Raw genomic sequence first — 16,699 nt, forward strand, 5'->3', positions numbered from 1 at the left:
TCCTGCCTAGCCGTTCAGCAAGCTACCAAGTGCTCATTGAGGTCTAGTAACTTGAGGACTGAAGCTTTAATTGGAGAAAGAGCTCAGTGCCTGCAAGGGATAGAGTTAAGCCTAGAGGGTCTCAGTGTCCCTGGACGGAGGCACTGGCACATACAGGGTGGTGGCAGTACTACTGGATGGGGGGGGGTGGCTTTGAGGGCTTTAGGGTTCGAGAACCAAGAACTCTGAGCACCCCAAACCCCCCTAAGTTTGCGACTTATGCAGAACTGTGTAAAAGAGAGAATTCAGGTTCTTGTGAGTGTGCATTTGTGTGTACCTCCAGCATGGAATTTTGTGTGGCTTTCAGGATATGCACTATGCTGGTTCAAAGGGAAAGCCACAGTTGCCAGTGGGTTAGAAAGGCTACCTTTCCCCCCACTCCCCTCCCCAGCTCCCCCGAGCCTTACATGATCTTGGTGGAGGACTTGCCCGCAGCCTGCCGTACAGCGTGCTTCCATAGCAGTTCTTCATCAATGCCCAGAGCAGACAGAACCTGGGAGAAGCGCCGCTCCACAGCTTGTCGGGCATTGGCCTGTGGGAGAGGGAAGCTTGAATGGAGATACAGGAGGCCTTGCTGAAGCCAACACATGGCATCAAGTCTGCCATCAGAAGAGAGGCTAAATGCGGAAGCGGATCGAAAGTGATCTTTTCGCTCATGAAAATTAGTGGGTGAAGGGCTCTGCTCAAGCCTGGCAGTGTGGCACATTGCATGAGGGGGTTAACACTTTCCCCCAGGTGCCAAAAATCCCTCCCAAAGTGATGGTTTGCCCCCCAAAGCATCTGTTTGCAGCAAGCATCTGTCTGCACTTTGGGCAGACCTTCTGGAGGGGGGATTTTGGGCACAATCATGGTACACGTCTGGATCTGGTCAGTTTCGGACACCAGCATTGGATGCCAGGAGCCATCTCCGCTTTTGGGAGATGAAGTGCATTTTGAAGAGCCAGTTTAGCCTGGAGTGAGGTTCACCCGGACTGAGTCTCCTGTGCTCCATTTGAGGACATGAACAAACAGTGCAGATTCTGAGGGTGTCGTATCCTGCCCTGCCAGCCTCTCCTTTTTTGCTTTGGGCCCAATCGCGTGTTACCAGGAACAGCAGATGCGGACCCTTTGTTTTTTGAGCCTCTTTCCTAAATAACACACTATAGGGGATCCGAAATTGCAGCAGGCAAATCGGAGGGTTTTAGTAGGAGGGTGCAATCAAGGAAGGAACCACGGTGGGAGCAAAGAGCAAAAGCCCATCCACTCCCTGCCGTAGTTCTGACTCGACTTCAGACAACCCCATCCCACCTGGTCCCCCAAGAAAGCTATTTAGGAAATCACCCCGGAAGACAAGGGGCCACATTCTATGTTACCTGAAACCTGTATTTGAGCTCTTATCATCCAGACTGGTGAAGATTTGGGGGGAACTTGGAAAGGTTGTTTAAGATTCTGCATTTATTTTGTGGACTGACCAGACTGGGGTTGTTTTAATGCTTGTGGTCCCCCCTCCAGTGCAGTTCCTGGACAAGCTTTTCAGCTTCCTCCCAAGAAAGGTGCTGCCCTTCAGCAACTGGGCTCTGGATGGAGAAGTGGCGGATGCTGATCAGTGTTCGCTAGGGTGGGGTGTCACCCCTCCACTCCAGTTACCTGCATCACCCTTTCAAAGAGGTACGGCCTGCTCTCCACGCGGTCGCGCATCTCCTGCAGCTGCAGAGTGTACTCGTCCATGCGCTGCTTCTCTTGCCTCCTAGGGGGCAGACAGAAACAGGTCCTTGTGGATTCTTGGTCTGCTCTCTGCCCGCTTCTGCCTTCAACCCGCAAAATCCCAGACAGGCTCCCCCACCTCAAAAGTTGTTCTGCAATGCAGGAAGTTAGGCTGCTTTGAGGGGGCAGAGGAACCTCCTTCATAGTGACTTTTGGGGGGGGGTCTTTCAGGGACACAACTCAGCCACCTTGCTGTGTGCCCTGACTCCAGTTCATTCAGGAACAAGTTTAAAGACACTGGCCCCAATGCAGATCCTTCGGGGAGCCCCATTGCCTAATTTCATAACAATGTCTATCAGTTGTACCTCGCTGTGAGATGCTTCCTTGCTCACAACCCTCCAATCTCTCCTGAAGACCCACCTTTTCCAGGAAGCCACTGGCCCCACTACATTCCCTATATTGGAATGCAATTTCAGCGCATGCAACCGAAAGCATCACTCAACTCAACTATTTTCCTCTGCCTTTATCTCCTTCCCTCCGTTGTCGCCCCATGTCAATCCTGTATCTAGACTGTAAGCTCCTTGGGGCAGGGAATGGTCTGCAGAGCACCATGGACACCAAAGGTGCTATAAAATAATAATAAAATAAATTCAGCTGTCCATTTAACGAGGTGCAACTTTTTAGTCAGTTGAAAGCAGTTTAATCCATTAATCTAAACCAGGACTTGGCTAGGAGCTAGAGTCGCTTTTATGGGGTTCCACTTTTGGGAGTACCACCACTGTGCCAACAGAGGGCGCAGTCCACTGGCTGCTGAGCAGAGGAGTGGACAGCTTGTCCTGCAGTTGGCTTCTTCAGCTGCTGCTGCCTCCAGATCTCTTCTTTGCTCTGCCCTTTCATTCCCCAAACCGTGCCTCTCTCCAAAGGCCAGGCAGCTGCATAGCCACGTCTTGTCCACCAATGTGCCACCACCCCCACTGCCTATACATCCAGCCATGTTGAACCAGGAGCATTGCCACCAGTCAACCATGGCAGTGAAACAGAGTATTACCAAAAAGAAACCCAGGAATGGCCCAAGATCTCCTGGTGCCTGTGTCAATACGTCACATGCTGCCCCCCTCAGCTGGTGATGTACCTCTCATCGACACTTCCTTTTCTGTTCTGCTACCCCTCTTGCTTTTTCAATCCAGAGAGCAGGAGGAGCAGAGGAGCATGGTGGGCTAGAGCAGAAAACACTGGAGACGCTCTAGCCCACCACACCACTCCTTCACACTTAAGAACATAAGAACAGCCCCACTGGATCAGGCCATAGGCCCATCTAGTCCAGCTTGCTGTATCTCACAGCGGCCCACCAAATGCCCCAGGGAGCACACCAGATAACAAGAGACCTGCAAGGCCTCCTGGGAATTGTAGTTAAGAACATAAGAACAGCCCCACTGGATCAGGCCATAGGCCCATCTAGTCCAGCTTGCTGTATCTCACAGCGGCCCACCAAATGCCCCAGGGAGCACACCAGACAACAAGAAGACCTGCAAGGCCTCCTGGGAATTGTAGTTAAGAACATAAGAGCAGCCCCACTGGATCAGGCCATAGGCCCACCTAGTCCAGCTTCCTGTATCTCACAGCAGCCCACCAAATGCCCCAGGGAGCACACCAGATAACAAGAGACCTGCAAGGCTTCCTGGGAATTGTAGTTAAGAACATAAGAGCAGCCCCACTGGAGCAGGCCATAGGCCCATCTAGTCCAGCTTCCAGTATCTCACAGCGGCCCACCAAATGCCCCAGGGAGCACACCAGATAACAAGAGACCTCATCCTGGTGCCCTCCCTTGCATCTGGCATTCTGACATAGCCCACTTCCTCCTCTGTTCTGCCCCCTCTGCTTTTGCAATCCAAACAGTGGAGGCAAGTGTGGGGGGGGGGAGTGATTACCTCCCTCCAGTTTTCTGCCTGAGGCAACCGCTTGAGTTGACCACATGGATGGGCCAGTCCTGGAAGTACCACTACTGAAGCAGGCTGAAAAACACTGAATTAAACATTTTTGTGTGTCCTGGAAGTAATGCTTTCTCCTAAGAACTGGGCTCCAGTTTTCCCAGCATCGCAAAGGTTTGTGGTTCAGCACAAACCAGGATGCAGAACTCGGGGCCACTGCCAGAGAAGCAAATTCTGCAACTTCGTGGGGGGCAGAAGGTTCTCTGAAGGTTACCTGAGCTCTTCCCGCCTTCTCTGGAACGAGCCCGAAGAGCGACCTGGGTTCCGGTAAGCTGCCAGGCACTTGGCCACCTCCTGCTGCACTTGTTGTTCCTTCGTCCGGCGCTGCTCGGCCCGCCGCTTCTCCTGCTGTTCGCGCTTCTCCCATTCCATGAGCAGCAGCCTGCAGAAGAGGGCAGGGTGGGAGGCTCAGACGCGGGAGGGGGAATCCTCTTGATTTCTTGTAGACCACAGCTGCGATACAAGGACATCTGCAAGAGGGATCTGAAGGCCTTAGGAGTGGACCTGAACGGGTGGGAAACCCTGGCCTCTGAGCGGCCCGCTTGGAGGCAGGCTGTGCAGCATGGCCTTTCCCAGTTTGAAGAGACACTTGGCCAACAGACTGAGGCAAAGAGGCAAAGAAGGAAGGCCCATAGCCAGGGAGACAGACCAGGGACAGACTGCACTTGCTCCCGGTGTGGAAGGGATTGTCACTCCCGAATTGGCCTTTCCAGCCACACTAGACGCTGTTCCAGAACCACCTTTCAGAGCGCGATACCATAGTCTTTCGAGACTGAAGGTTGCCAACAACAACATTAGCCCCGCATAGAGTGCCTGGCAGTCATCTGCGTAAGGCAGCCCAGGGATAGCTAACCATGGCAAGGTCTGACAGAAATGGGGGCAGCTGGGATCTCAGCTAAAGCTACTGCCCCCCAGGCATTCACTAACACCAGCCCATCCAGCTCTCCCAAGAGTGCACCTAATCCTCCCGGGGGGAGGGTCGACCCCAATAGAACAGGTTGACCCACCATCACTGCTCTGGCAGCCCTCCTCGTCCTCCCCAGGCAAACGTCTCATTGTAGGGAACCGTTTGCTTTTACCTTCTCAGCCCCACATGGGTACATTTTGGGTCTTCCTCCCAGGTCGGTGTGCCTGATCTCCTGGGCTCGGGTACAGAAGCAGTTTGCACCTACCTGTTGGCCTGCTGGCGCTTGCTGGATGCCTTGGTGGGCATGATCGGAGCTCCAACAGGAAGGTCAAAATTTGGGCAGGACTGAGCCCTCCAGTGGACCCTCCAGAGCTGGCAGACCTCATTAAAAGAGTCCTCCGGGTCTTCCTCCTTGCTCCCAGAGGGCAACTGGGAGCTGCTGGTAGAGTGGATGCGGAAAGGCTTGCAGACGGTTAGCTTGGCTGGGTAAGGGAGAGGAAAGGCAGGCAGTTGATCAGAGCTGGTCCAAGAGTAAAGACCAGGGCCGGGCTAAGAACTCCTGACACAATATCCAAATGCTGTTACCTGGGGATGTGCAAGCCTCTGCCACTCCCTGGATTGAAAAAGGAAGGGGGCACAGAATGGAAGGGAGAGGGTAGAGCATCCATGCTGTAGCCCACCACTTTCCTCCACACTTCCTCTTTCACTCAGTCATGAGAACATAAGAACAGCCCCACTGGATCAGGCCATAGGGCCATCTAGTCCAGCTTCCTGTATCTCACAGCGGCCCACCAAATGCCCCAGGGAGCACACCAGACAACAAGAGACCTGCAAGGCCTCCTGGGAATTGTAGTTAAGAACAGCCCCACTGGATCAGGCCACAGGCCCATCTAGTCCAGCTTCCTGTATCTCACAGCGGCCCACCAAATGCCCCAGGGAGCACACCAGACAACAAGAGACCTGCAAGGCCTCCTGGGAATTGTAGTTAAGAACAGCCCCACTGGATCAGGCCATAGGCCCATCTAGTCCAGCTTCCTGTATCTCACAGCGGCCCACCAAATGCCCCAGGGAGCACAGCAAGAGACCTGCAAGGCCTCCTGGGAATTGTAGTTAAGAACATAAGAACAGCCCACTGGATCAGGCCATAGGCCCATCTAGTCCAACTTCCTGTATCTCACAGCGGCCCACCAACTGCCCCAGGGAGCACACCAGATAACAAGAGACCTCCTCCTGGTGCCCTCCCTTGCATCTAGCATTCTGACATAACCCATTTCTAAAATCAGAAGGTTGCACATACACGTCATGGCTTATAACCCGTGATGGATTTTTCCTCCTTGGATTTTTCCAATCCAGGAAGGGGGAGAAGGAGAAGCAGAGAGGCAAGTGGGCAGGCAGAGCTGGTTGCTCCCTGCCAATCTGCTGCCTCAACCAATCATGCCAGTCGCCTTCTCAGTCGGTTTAGCCTTGCACCTGGGAGAGCCCAGCAAATGCTGGTGACACGCAAGCTGCTGCCTCCTCCTCCCAGAATTCAAAAGGGAAGAGAGGAAAGGAGCTGAAGAGGAAGTGAGGAGGAGAAGAGAATGGACGGCTAGAGTGGCTGGGAAAAACTACTGGCCTCAAACCCTCCCGTCCTGCCCCCCAAAAAAAATTCAAGAAAGGACTAACTGAAACAAGAACACCTTAACTGTTCCCACTTAAAAGTAGGCAGTGTAGGGGCCAGCCGGGCCTCCCAAGGAAGGGAATTACACAGTCCATTCATAGATTCCTGCTGTCTAAATGGGCAAAGTGCCTCTGAGCATGTGCAGAGCAATTTGAATCTCTCCTGATGCAGCCCACCACCGTCCTATTAGGTCAGCTGCTGACGGCGCCTCACCTTGATCCTTCCTGTGCTCCAGTTGTTCTTGGAAGCGCCTCTGCAAGCCCTTGAAGTTGGGGACCTTGTGGTTGATGGTTGGCTGGAAGACGGGCTCCTTCTTGGTGGACTTGGCCCTGCTCTTCTCCCTCTGGGGACCGGGCTCCTTGGGCTCCGTGGCCAGGCAGAGCAGTTCCGCTCTCAGCTTGTCTTCCACCTGCTTGGCCGAGAGGTGCTTCTCCTGCCTGGGGGCTTGACTCTCAAGGTTGAGCAGTTGCTGGGTGAGCTGGAGCCAGCGCCGGCGCTCCTGGCGCAACTGCTGCTTCCGGGCCTCCGAGCGGGCCTCGATCTTCCAGTAGAGAGGCAAGAGGGCACTCCCGGGCGGGAGGCCTGCGTGCTGGTGGAGTTTCTGGTGCTTGTACAAGGGATTCTCCGGAGGACCTGGTGGCCTGGTCTCTTCCAAGGAACTGCTCTCTTTCGTGCTGCTCACCAGCTGCTCGACTGTGGAGCCAGAACTTGGTGCCGGGGTGCAAGGAGGATCGTGCACGGAGGTGCTGGAGGCCTGAGTGGACTGCTTATCCTTGGCCCTTGCTGGGGAGCAGTCTTGGTACAGGGCCTGCCCCTTGACAGAGATGCTCTCCCACATCCAGTGGAAGGGAAAAGAACCAGGACGAGGCTCTCTGGGGCACTCGGATATTGGTGAAAGGTTTGGTGCAGTGGGGAAGACTGGCCCCTCCACCATTTCCTGCTGCCTAGAGAAAAGGAGAGCTCAGATCAGATCCAGACCCGGTCTCCCACCTTTGTGCTACTCAGTTTTGCCTGGGTAGCAATGCCAGTGCCCCTTGCAATGCCAAATGCCACTCTCCCTTACCTGACAGCAAACCAGCCACTGCTATTTCTCCACCTGCTCCCTGGCTGGAAAAAGAAAAGGGGAACAGAGCAGAAGAGGAAGTGTGGAGAAAAGTCAAATGGTGGGCTAGAGTGTCTCAGACTTTGCTTTCATAGGAGCCAGTCTAGCCAGCTCTCCTCTTCTCCATGCTTCCTCTTTTGCTCCACACCCTTCTTCCATTCTGAACCCAGAGAAGGAGAAAGAGCCACAATGGTTGCAGACGGGCACAAGAAGGAAGGTGATAGACAGTTCTCTCATGGACGAAGCAGCCCTTGTTACTCCAAGCCAGAGTTCTTTGGAAGACCTCAGCTAATCGTGGTTTGATCTTTTCAAAGCAGCTAGTTCGCTCAAATCAAAACAAACCTTTCGAGAGCCTGGCTCCTTCACAAGGCAGGTAAAGACAGAACTGCTGATGGAGACCCTGCCCCGGTCAGAGCAGCCTGAGCCCCCCACCCCACAGTCCTCTGCCCCCTGCTCCATCCACCTGCCTGTTCTGGTTCGATTCTTGCTCTGTGTCGGAGGCTTCGCAGACATTTGGGACTTTCTTGGGGTCCCAGCAGCCCTTCCTGGCCGAGTTACGGCTTCTCTTCTTTGTCCGCTTCATACAGATCAGCATTCCATCACCAGCATCGAGATATTCTTCCTGCAGGGGTATTAGATTGATGGTGTTTTTCCACTGGCAGTTTTATCAGGGGCTTTCTGTTGAAGCAGCTGCCATTCATTCATTCATTCATTCATTCATTCAATCAATCAATTCTATCCTGCCTTGGCCTCCCTCCACCCACATACACATCCCCCCATAAACATCTTCAGTGCTGCCCCAAAGGCCCCAAAAGTGACCAGGGAGGTTCCCAGCACCAGGTTTGCTGGGTTGGATACACCCCAGAGCCTGAGATTCCTGAGATGGGACCTGTCACAAGATTCCCAAGCCCTGAAAAAATAGGTGGGCAAAAAATATCTGGTCCATGAAGGGATGGAGCCCAGTTTAAAGGGACAGGGCCCAGTGGCACTCCCAATCAACATTGGCTGCTGGTCTGGTGGGGAAAAAGCCACAAGCTGGAGAACTGGGCAAGTTTTTAGCAAGCAGGCTACGCTGTAGGACTCTTGACGCAAAAGTGATGCAAGGAGTATGATGAGGTCTGCCCTCCAGGTGGGGTCTTGGAGGGATTGTGAGGTCTGTTGCTGCCACCACTGCTCCCCACTGCTGGCCAGGAAGCCAGAGCCTGGCGGAGCAGCGACAGTAGAGCATCTTCCAATGGTGCCACTTTGCAGTCCAAAGGTGTCCCCTGATGCGGCATCCAAGACATCCAGGAACAATTAGGTAGCACTGGGAGGGAGGTGGAGAGGATAACCCATGACCCTGTTTGTGCCTGCTACCCACTGCCTCCCAATAAGCATCCCCAGTTCACAGTGGGTGCCCAGCTGGGAAAGCTAATTGGGGATCAACCCAGCAGAGAGAAGAGGCTCCTTCAACCCCAGCTGCAACTACCCCAGTGGCAGTTCTTGGGCCGTGCTGTGAGTGGGTCACTGGCACAGACACATGTTCTTTTTTCAAAGCTTGAGTGGAGTGTGCCCCAGAGCTCCCCCCCCCCAAAAAAAGCTGGGGGAGCACCCCATTGTACCAAATCACTTGGTACAATGATTCCTTTATAGGCCTGCCCCACAACTTCCCCATCCTTCTCTGGTCCCCCTGTTATCCTGAAGACTTCGTAGCCAGAGGTGATGCCACTTCTCCCTTTGCACTGTATGCTGCAGTGAGAACACCTTAACGGCAGTCATATGAAATGTCATTGGTGGGGCCTTCATTTATGGGCACAGGGACCCCAGTTGCCCAACCCCACTACCTGCTGCGGAGGGTTGGTCTCGGAGAGCAGGCCCAAGAGGCGAACTTGGCCTTTTGGCTCATAGATGGTGCCAGGGGTCCGGGTCAGGGGGTCCACAGAGGGCTGGATGCATGCATTGGTCAGCACAGACTGGCGATGAGGACTCAACATGGTGCTCACGACAACGCGGAACGGGCATGGCCGCACTCCGGTTGCCAGAGCAACAGGTCTCCTTCTAGAACAGGCACTGCATGGGGGTGGGCAAGCTGTTGCCATGGTGACCCCAGCAGCAGGCCCCCTCCATTCCAGGAAGACCCCAGTGGCATAACTTGAATGCCTGCACTGCTGTGACACGAAATAACACTATAATGTGCTTCTGAGTAGATTTGCGGAGGAGCGCACTGCTGTGCTTCAAAAGCCTTTGGGGGAAGACTGAAGCGTTGGCATTGCGTGGTTTTGGCCTCAGTCCCTGCTGCTTTGGCATTTTCCCCCATTTGACTGTGTTATTTCGTGGCACCCTTCTCGCTTTGAGGTTGCAGCACCGTTTTTGTAGTTCCACCCGTGTCTTCTGTCCTTGATCAAAACAATCATTTCGCCACAAGCCACTCCAGGGTCTATTTGGGCAGAAACTGTGATAAATCAGTGCTGAAAAATAAATTCAAAACATTTCCGATGTTTGAGCTCTGCAGAACGCGGGTGCCAAACATAAGACGCATGGGCCAGCTATGGCCCCCAGAAGCTCTTATCTGCCCCCCATGATAACTGGGCTCTTCCAGCACTTCTCTTTCAGCAGCACTACTTCTGCCAAGGCTCTGGGAGGATGGAACGCCAAGGTGAAGACCAGGAGGGATGAGGTGCTGCGAGATCCCAGTTATCACAAAGGCCGCCCTTTCAGCAGCGCCGCTTCTGCCGAAGTGTCACTTTGCAGACCACCTCTCAGCTGCTGAGCTGCGAAGTGATGCTGTGGCAGAAGCGGCGCTGCTGAAAGGGTAGCCAGCATGATACTTGGGCTCTCCCACATCTTGAAAATATGATAAAGATTTGCACATTTTCTTTTCTGTCATTTGCCACTACTGAGTACTTGAGAACAAAGTGTTTATTTCTGGCCAACATCTGCATAGTGACATCACTTCCTGCTTAGTGATGTCACTTCCGGACCTCAGCAGGTGCCATGAAAGCTGCTATACAAAATGAGTTGTATAGCACTATGAGTTGTATAGTTGTGGGCCACTGTGAGATACAGGAAGCTGGACTAGATGGGCCTTTGACCTGATCCAGCAAAACTGTTCTTATGAGTTTTGACATCCATGCTTTAGAACCTTATAATTTTCTTTTTACTAGTTACATTAAAAATATATCCAATAAGAATTATCATAATGGCAGGTCCTGCCAGTATATTCAACCAGACTATTTATACTGGGGAAAATCTATGTGCTATGAGGCCTGAGTCATTGCAGACTCAAGTCATGCCAGAGCAGGCATTGGAGGACAAAAACAAAACCCTTAAATTGTTCTCAGTGCTCATGAAAGCAGTACCTTGGAGATTTAGGACCCAATCCTATCCAACTTTCCAGCCCCAGTGTAGCTGCAATGCAGCCCCAAGGGAACAAACATTCCCTTACCTTGAAGAGGCCTCCATAATTATCTTCCCACCACAGGATGCAATGTAAACCCCATTGGCATGGCTACACCAAGGCTGGTAAAGATTGGGTCCTTAGCCAGCAACTGAAACCTCTCCTGTTTGGTGACCCTCTTTCCTAACTGACCCAGAGGAAAATGTCATCTTCAAAGCCCTGTTTGTAACCTTCCAGAGGCGTGAGGTCAGCACTGGAGGAACAAAAGACCAGATGAACTGGATGCTGGCCTAATTCACGCAAGGCAGTTCTCATGCAACCTCCCACACTAGTGGGAAGAAAAATGTCACAACAGGATTACACGATCATTTAAATAGCTTTTTAATCTGCGAAGTTCTGTTACAGCCTTAGGAAACCTTGGTGAGGTCGGGTGAGGCACTGGATGAGAAGCTAAAGCAGAGAAGAGAGCAGGGTGCCTGAGCCCCCTCAGCAGGTCCATCCCAGGTTCACAGGGAAGGGCAGACATCAAAAGAGCTCAATACAATGGTCAAGCCTCTCCCACCCCTCTGGGCTTGTCAGCAATTATAGCTGATTTAATGCTGAAGGTAACTAGTTGCTGGAACCACCCACAAGAGTGTGTGGGCTGACTGCATCCTCCAGGCCTGGCTCAGGGAGTTGCTAGGAGATTTTCTGGAAGAACAGTTTGGATTTCTGCTGCAGTTGGTGGCAGGCTGAATGGATACTGTGAGGTGCTCAGGCCCCACTTCCTGAGCAGTCAGAAGTTCCAGGGGTGTAGCACTACCCAAGCTCTGCTTTCCTTGGGAGGAGAGAGTACCAGAGGCCAACCCTGCCAATGCCATGGAGTGAAAGGAAAAGCAAGAGCCAGGCAAAGCTTTCACAGTCACAACAGCCAGAGCTTGGGGTCCACACAACAGCAGTTCTTTTAAGTTTCTCCATGTTCCTTGTAGCCCAACACAATATGTAAAAGTGTTTGTTTCCGGTGAGTAAGAGGTTTACAGCATAAGTCTTACTGAATGCAATGGGCTTACTTCTGAGTAAGGTAAATAACACCGTTTTCAAAACACCTCTAGCAATAAGCAGTGACTGTTCAGCAGCAGAGAGAAGCGAGCTGGTGGAAAAAGCACGAGACGGATCAGAAAGGGCCAAGAAACGGTGGTCCCAATGACAACCACTGGACTGAGATAAGGACAGACCCAGAAACGTGGCTGAACCTGTCCCAGCCAATGCCTTCTTTCATCCAAACCATTTCAGCACCAGAGAAATCTCTGCTGTGCAAGTAATCGGATGGAAGCGCAAGTGAAATCTCTGATGAGGGAGGAGCACACTGCCAGTGCATATCCCCAAAGCCATTCGCCCATCTCTCCCATGCAGGAGCCAGACTTCCCTGGTGCAAAGAAGAAAAACAGATGATGCATTAAACACAGCTCTGTCATGACCTGACTAAATTTGCTGTATGGATGGCGTGTGGCTTCCATCTTCCAAACGACACCTTAGCCATTCAAGAAAAGACCTGCAGATGTGAATGGCATTAATTCAGAATCCTGACTGGCATTTCTATAACACTTTTTGGTTGTGCAAAGTGCTTTATATGTATACTCTGGTGTAATCCTTACAACAAACCTGTGAGGTGGGCAAGATATTATCCCCATATCACAGATGGGGAAGACTGAGGCCAAGAGAGAGTGGCTTGCCTAGATAATCTAGCAAGTCCTTAGTGGAGACAAAATGCAACCTACCTTTAGAGGCTCCGTGATTTCGGGACTGATTCGGATATGGGGTGCTTGGTTCGGAAGGTGATCCCATCCCCCGGCAAAGGGGAGGCAATGAAAGGCACAAGCCACACGAGGTGCCACTGATTTCCCAGCACTTCCTGGAGATTGTCCCGCCAGCCCAAGTCATACTGACGATTGCCCTCGAACCATTCTTTGGTGGTCTGTCCGCGCAGAGCCAGCAGGCAATGAAAGAGGAAGAAGCCAGTGCTGAAGAGGAAGCCCACTAAGCAGACGTCGCTCACAAAGGCATAGATAAAGGTTGGGATGCTGACTTGCCCTTGGAGACAAAAATTCAGATCTGTCAGTACAGTAGCTGTCCTGGCGGGAGCAACTTTAGAAAAAGCAAGAGAACGGGGAAAAATACCCTGAAAACTGTAGGCAGGAATTGTGGGTACTGAAATTGAAGCTGCATTGTCTGTTCTCTGGGCGGGCAGCTATACAACATATCTGCCTTGGAAGCCAGCAGACATCAGCACATTTATATTGGGGCAAGGACCATCTTGCTGACATCTGCAGCTGTGGTGAGGAAGAAGAGACAGCAGCCAGGAACTGCTGTTACATCTGTGGCCCAATGCAGGCGACTGTGTCCCCTGCACCTGTTAGCAGGTCCTTCCTTGTAGTCATTTTCCTAGGGAAGACTTTTACAGGGACCTGCTACGACCTGCTCAGCCCCAAACCTGGTTATTCTGTTCTTTTGTTTTGCACTTGCTATTTCAATTTTTTTTAATGGGTTGGTGTTGTTGGTGCTGATGTTGCAGGGGGTGATGCTGAAAACAAGCCTGGGTTTCAGAAATCATACTTAGGGCACAATCCTAAACCAGGTCTACTCAGAAATAAGTCCTATTGTGTTCAATGGGGCTTACTCTCAGGAAAGCGCATGTGGAAGGCATTCAGTTTCAGAAACTGAAACGTTTCAGAAACTGAATGCTTCAACAGAAACTGAAACAGTTCAGAAACTGAACGCTTTCCACATGCACTGCCTCCGATGCATTCTCGGCATCACCTGGCAGGACAAAGTTCCAAACAACACAGTCCTGGAACGAGCTGGAATCCCTAGCATGTATGCACTGCTGCCTGCGTTGGCTCGGTCATGTCATGAGAATGGATGATGGCTGGATCCCAAAGGATCTCCTCTATGGAGAACTCGTGCAAGGAAAGCGCCCTACAGGTAGACCACAGCTGCGATACAAGGACATCTGCAAGAGGAATCTGAAGGCCTTAGGAGTGGACCTCAACAGGTGGGAAACCCTGGCCTCTGAGTGGCCCGCTTGGAGGCAGGCTGTGCAACATGGCCTTTCCCGGTTTGAAGAGACACTTGGCCAACAGACTGAGGCAAAGAAGGACGGCCCATAGCCAGGGAGACAGACCAGGGACAGACCAGGCACTTGCTCCCAGCGTGGAAGGGATTGTCACTCCCGAATCGGCCTTTTCAGCCACCCTAGACACTGTTCCAGAACCACCTTTCAGAGCGCGATACCAGAGTCTTTCGAGACTGAAGGTTGCCAACACACACTCTCAGGAAAGTGTGGTTAGGATTGCAGCCAGTTATTGTAAAATGAAGCCCTGCTGGTAGGGAACGGAGAGCTCAAAAGCAGGGCTGGTGTTAGTTCAGAGAGCACTTTGTGTCTGGAGAGGGGCTTAAGCTCAGGGCCAGGCCTAAGGCAGTGTCCATACAGTCCCTGCCTGCACACCAACAGCCACAAGTCCATCCTTACCCATCAGTAACATGAGCCACGGCATGACTAGCATCAGGATGGTCTGGACAGTGGTGCCCTCGTGCAGTAGTGTCACAACCACGTCGGCGTTGAGCAGGCAGCCGTACAGCAGGGCAGCCGAGCTGTGCAGCAGCAGGCAGAGGAAATAGCGATAGTTCCGGTGTCCCACACACTGGCCCAGCAGCGTGCAGTGGTGGTCACGCCGCAGGACACAGACGTTGCAGGAGAAGCAGTGGCTGCAGCGGGGCGGCACGTGGGACTGGCAGGAATAGCAGTAGCTGGAAAGAGAGGAGAGGGGCTGAGTAATCTGCTGCTGCAGGAGGGGGGGCTGGCTCCCCTTTGGTTGCACCACCATCCTCCCTCCTACCACCATCCCTCGCTCATGGAAGGTTATGATGATAATCACGCAGGCACAGCAAAGGCTTCCGTAAAGGCACAGAACATGAGAGCAACTTGGCTGAGCCAGGCCCAAGGCCCACTTAGTCCAGGTTCCTGTTTCCTACATCCCACCAGCCACCTCTGGCATGTGCGCAAGTTGGAGATAAAGGCATGCCCCCCTCCTGCCATGGCTCCCCCACAACTGCCGCTGGACCCAGAGGCTGCGCACAGCCATTGACAAGAACAATTTCAAGCAACATGCCAATATCTGAAATACTGAAATAAAATTTCAATTCAAGCAGTGTTGGTTGAATTAATTTTGAACCAATTTTGAACTTTTCTTGAACCAATGCAAGAAAAGAGCACTCGTGAGCATGTGCAGAGTGCTGCAGCCACCAGGGTTAGGACAGACAAAAGAAAATATTTCTTTACTCAGTGTGTGGTCGGTCTGTGGAACTCCTTGCCACAGGATGTGGTGCTGGCGTCTAGCCTAGACGCCTTTAAAAGGGGATTGGACGAGTTTCTGGAGGAAAATCCATTACGGGGTACAAGCCATGATGTGTATGCGCAACCTCCTGATTTTAGAAATGGGTTATGTCAGAATGCCAGATGCAAGGGAGGGCACCAGGATGAGGTCTCTTGTTACCTGGTGTGCTCCCTGGGGCATTTGGTGAGATACAGGAAGCTGGACTAGATGGGCCTATGGCCTGATCCAGTGGGGCTGTTCTTATGAAGGTATGCCTCTCTCTGGCCACTGCCCGCCTGCAACTGCTGCCGAACCCAGAGGCTGCGCATGGCCATCCTGACTACTATCCACTGATGAGAGTAAATTCCAAGCAATACAAGACAAAGTCAGTGCAAGAAAAGGGTGCTCCTGAGCACGTGCAGAGTGCCGCAGCCACCAGCCACAGGAAGGCATGCCCCTCTCTGGCCACTGCCCCCTGCAACTGGTTGTTCAGAGGCAGACTGCTGCTGAACTGGTGGAGTAACTGGAGGGGGGGCGGAACACTCAGGCTGGCAGCAAGGCAGGCAAGTGACCCCTCCCTTTGGAGCCATTCCTGGCGGGGGGAGCAAAACAGAGCCGTACTGCTCCGTTTTGCTCCCCCCTGCTGAGAATGGCACCGAATGGAGGGGCCGCTTGCCCGCCTCGCTGCCAGCCTGAGTGCTCCGCCCCCCTCCAGCTATGCCACTGTGTTGAACCCAGATGATGCAGAAGCCAAGGCGAGAAAAGAACACTACTGAGCACGTGCAGAGTGCCAGAGGAAGGCATGCCCCTCTCTGGCCACTGCCCCTGCAACAGGCAGACTGCTGCTGAACCCAGATGATGCGGAAGCCAAGGCGAGAAAAGAGCACTCCTGAGCACGTGCAGAGTGCCAGAGGAAGGCATGCCCCTCTCCGGCCACTGCCCCTGCAACAGGCAGACTGCTGCTGAACCCAGATGATGCGGAAGCCAAGGCGAGAAAAGAGCACTCCTGAGCACGTGCAGAGTGCCAGAGGAAGGCATGCCCCTCTCTGGCCACTGCCCCTGCAACAGGCAGACTGCTGCTGAACCCAGATGATGCAGAAGCCAAGGCAAGAAAAGACCACTCCTGGGCATGTGCAGAGTGTCACAGCCAAGTGGCTTGGCTTTCCCAGTCCACCCACCCCTTTACTCTTATGCCCCGCCCCCTAAGGAGGCCTCTTCTCTAAGCCCCGCCCCTCCTTCACACCCAGCCCCGCCCACAGCCAGAACTTCGCTTGATTGGCTCCGTGGCGGAAGCCCCGCCCCTCCGGCACTCACTCCCATCCTTGCCCCGCCCCCGCCAGCATGACGCCACGCGTGCTGGGCGAGGCGACGACGAAGCGGCGCGCGTTCTCGAGCGCGTTCCCGAGCAGGTAAAACAGCGCCGCCAGCGACCAGAACGGGAACGCCCCCTGGCGGCTCCCGCCTTCGTGATCGTGCCCGGCCGGCCGCCCCCGCAGCAGCACAGCCAACACCTCGAGCACGAGCGCGCCCCCCAGCGCCGCCCCCGCGCACAGGGGCAGCGCGTTCCGGCCCCAGCCGCCGCTGGCCATCGC

The 16,699-nt window shown here is 53.4% G+C and overlaps 2 protein-coding genes across 2 annotated transcripts; both read right to left on the reverse strand.

Annotated features, from left to right (window-relative positions):
- Positions 1-442: 442 nt before the first annotated feature.
- Positions 443-9,352, reverse strand: TSGA10IP (testis specific 10 interacting protein). The gene is made up of 7 exons (XM_066610377.1): positions 9,203-9,352; positions 7,834-8,001; positions 6,491-7,214; positions 4,883-5,099; positions 3,925-4,092; positions 1,666-1,765; positions 443-571 (listed from the first exon to the last, which is right to left on the reverse strand). Exons 1-7 carry the CDS (start codon positions 9,350-9,352, stop codon positions 443-445), a joined length of 1,656 nt encoding a protein of 551 aa, XP_066466474.1.
- Positions 9,353-11,120: 1,768 nt separating this feature from the next.
- On the reverse strand, positions 11,121-16,699 carry ZDHHC24 (zinc finger DHHC-type containing 24). The gene is made up of 4 exons (XM_066610237.1): positions 16,422-16,699; positions 14,264-14,541; positions 12,513-12,825; positions 11,121-12,160 (listed from the first exon to the last, which is right to left on the reverse strand). The coding sequence occupies exons 1-3, from the start codon at positions 16,694-16,696 to the stop codon at positions 12,515-12,517; spliced, it is 864 nt and encodes a 287-aa protein (XP_066466334.1). The 5' UTR covers positions 16,697-16,699; the 3' UTR covers positions 11,121-12,160; positions 12,513-12,514.

The sequence above is a fragment of the Tiliqua scincoides genome, chromosome 15, assembly GCF_035046505.1.
Source record: "Tiliqua scincoides isolate rTilSci1 chromosome 15, rTilSci1.hap2, whole genome shotgun sequence".
Taxonomy (NCBI): Eukaryota; Metazoa; Chordata; class Lepidosauria; order Squamata; family Scincidae; genus Tiliqua; species Tiliqua scincoides.

Excerpts from the sequence above, each read along its gene's own strand:
- ZDHHC24 (XM_066610237.1), bottom strand. The coding sequence starts at position 16,696 with ATGGCCAGCGGCGGCTGGGGCCGGAACGCGCTGCCCCTGTGCGCGGGG. Across the intron at positions 14,542-16,421 it reads GGGGCGGGGCAAGGATGGGA|CTACTGCTATTCCTGCCAGT; the intron begins GTGAGTGCCGGA and ends CTCTCTTTCCAG. Across the intron at positions 12,826-14,263 it reads GTGGCTCATGTTACTGATGG|GGCAAGTCAGCATCCCAACC; the intron begins GTAAGGATGGAC and ends TTTGTCTCCAAG.
- TSGA10IP (XM_066610377.1), bottom strand. The coding sequence starts at position 9,352 with ATGTTGAGTCCTCATCGCCAGTCTGTGCTGACCAATGCATGCATCCAG. Across the intron at positions 8,002-9,202 it reads AGACCAACCCTCCGCAGCAG|GAAGAATATCTCGATGCTGG; the intron begins GTAGTGGGGTTG and ends ATACCCCTGCAG. Across the intron at positions 1,766-3,924 it reads AGAAGGCGGGAAGAGCTCAG|GAGGCAAGAGAAGCAGCGCA; the intron begins GTAACCTTCAGA and ends TCTGCCCCCTAG.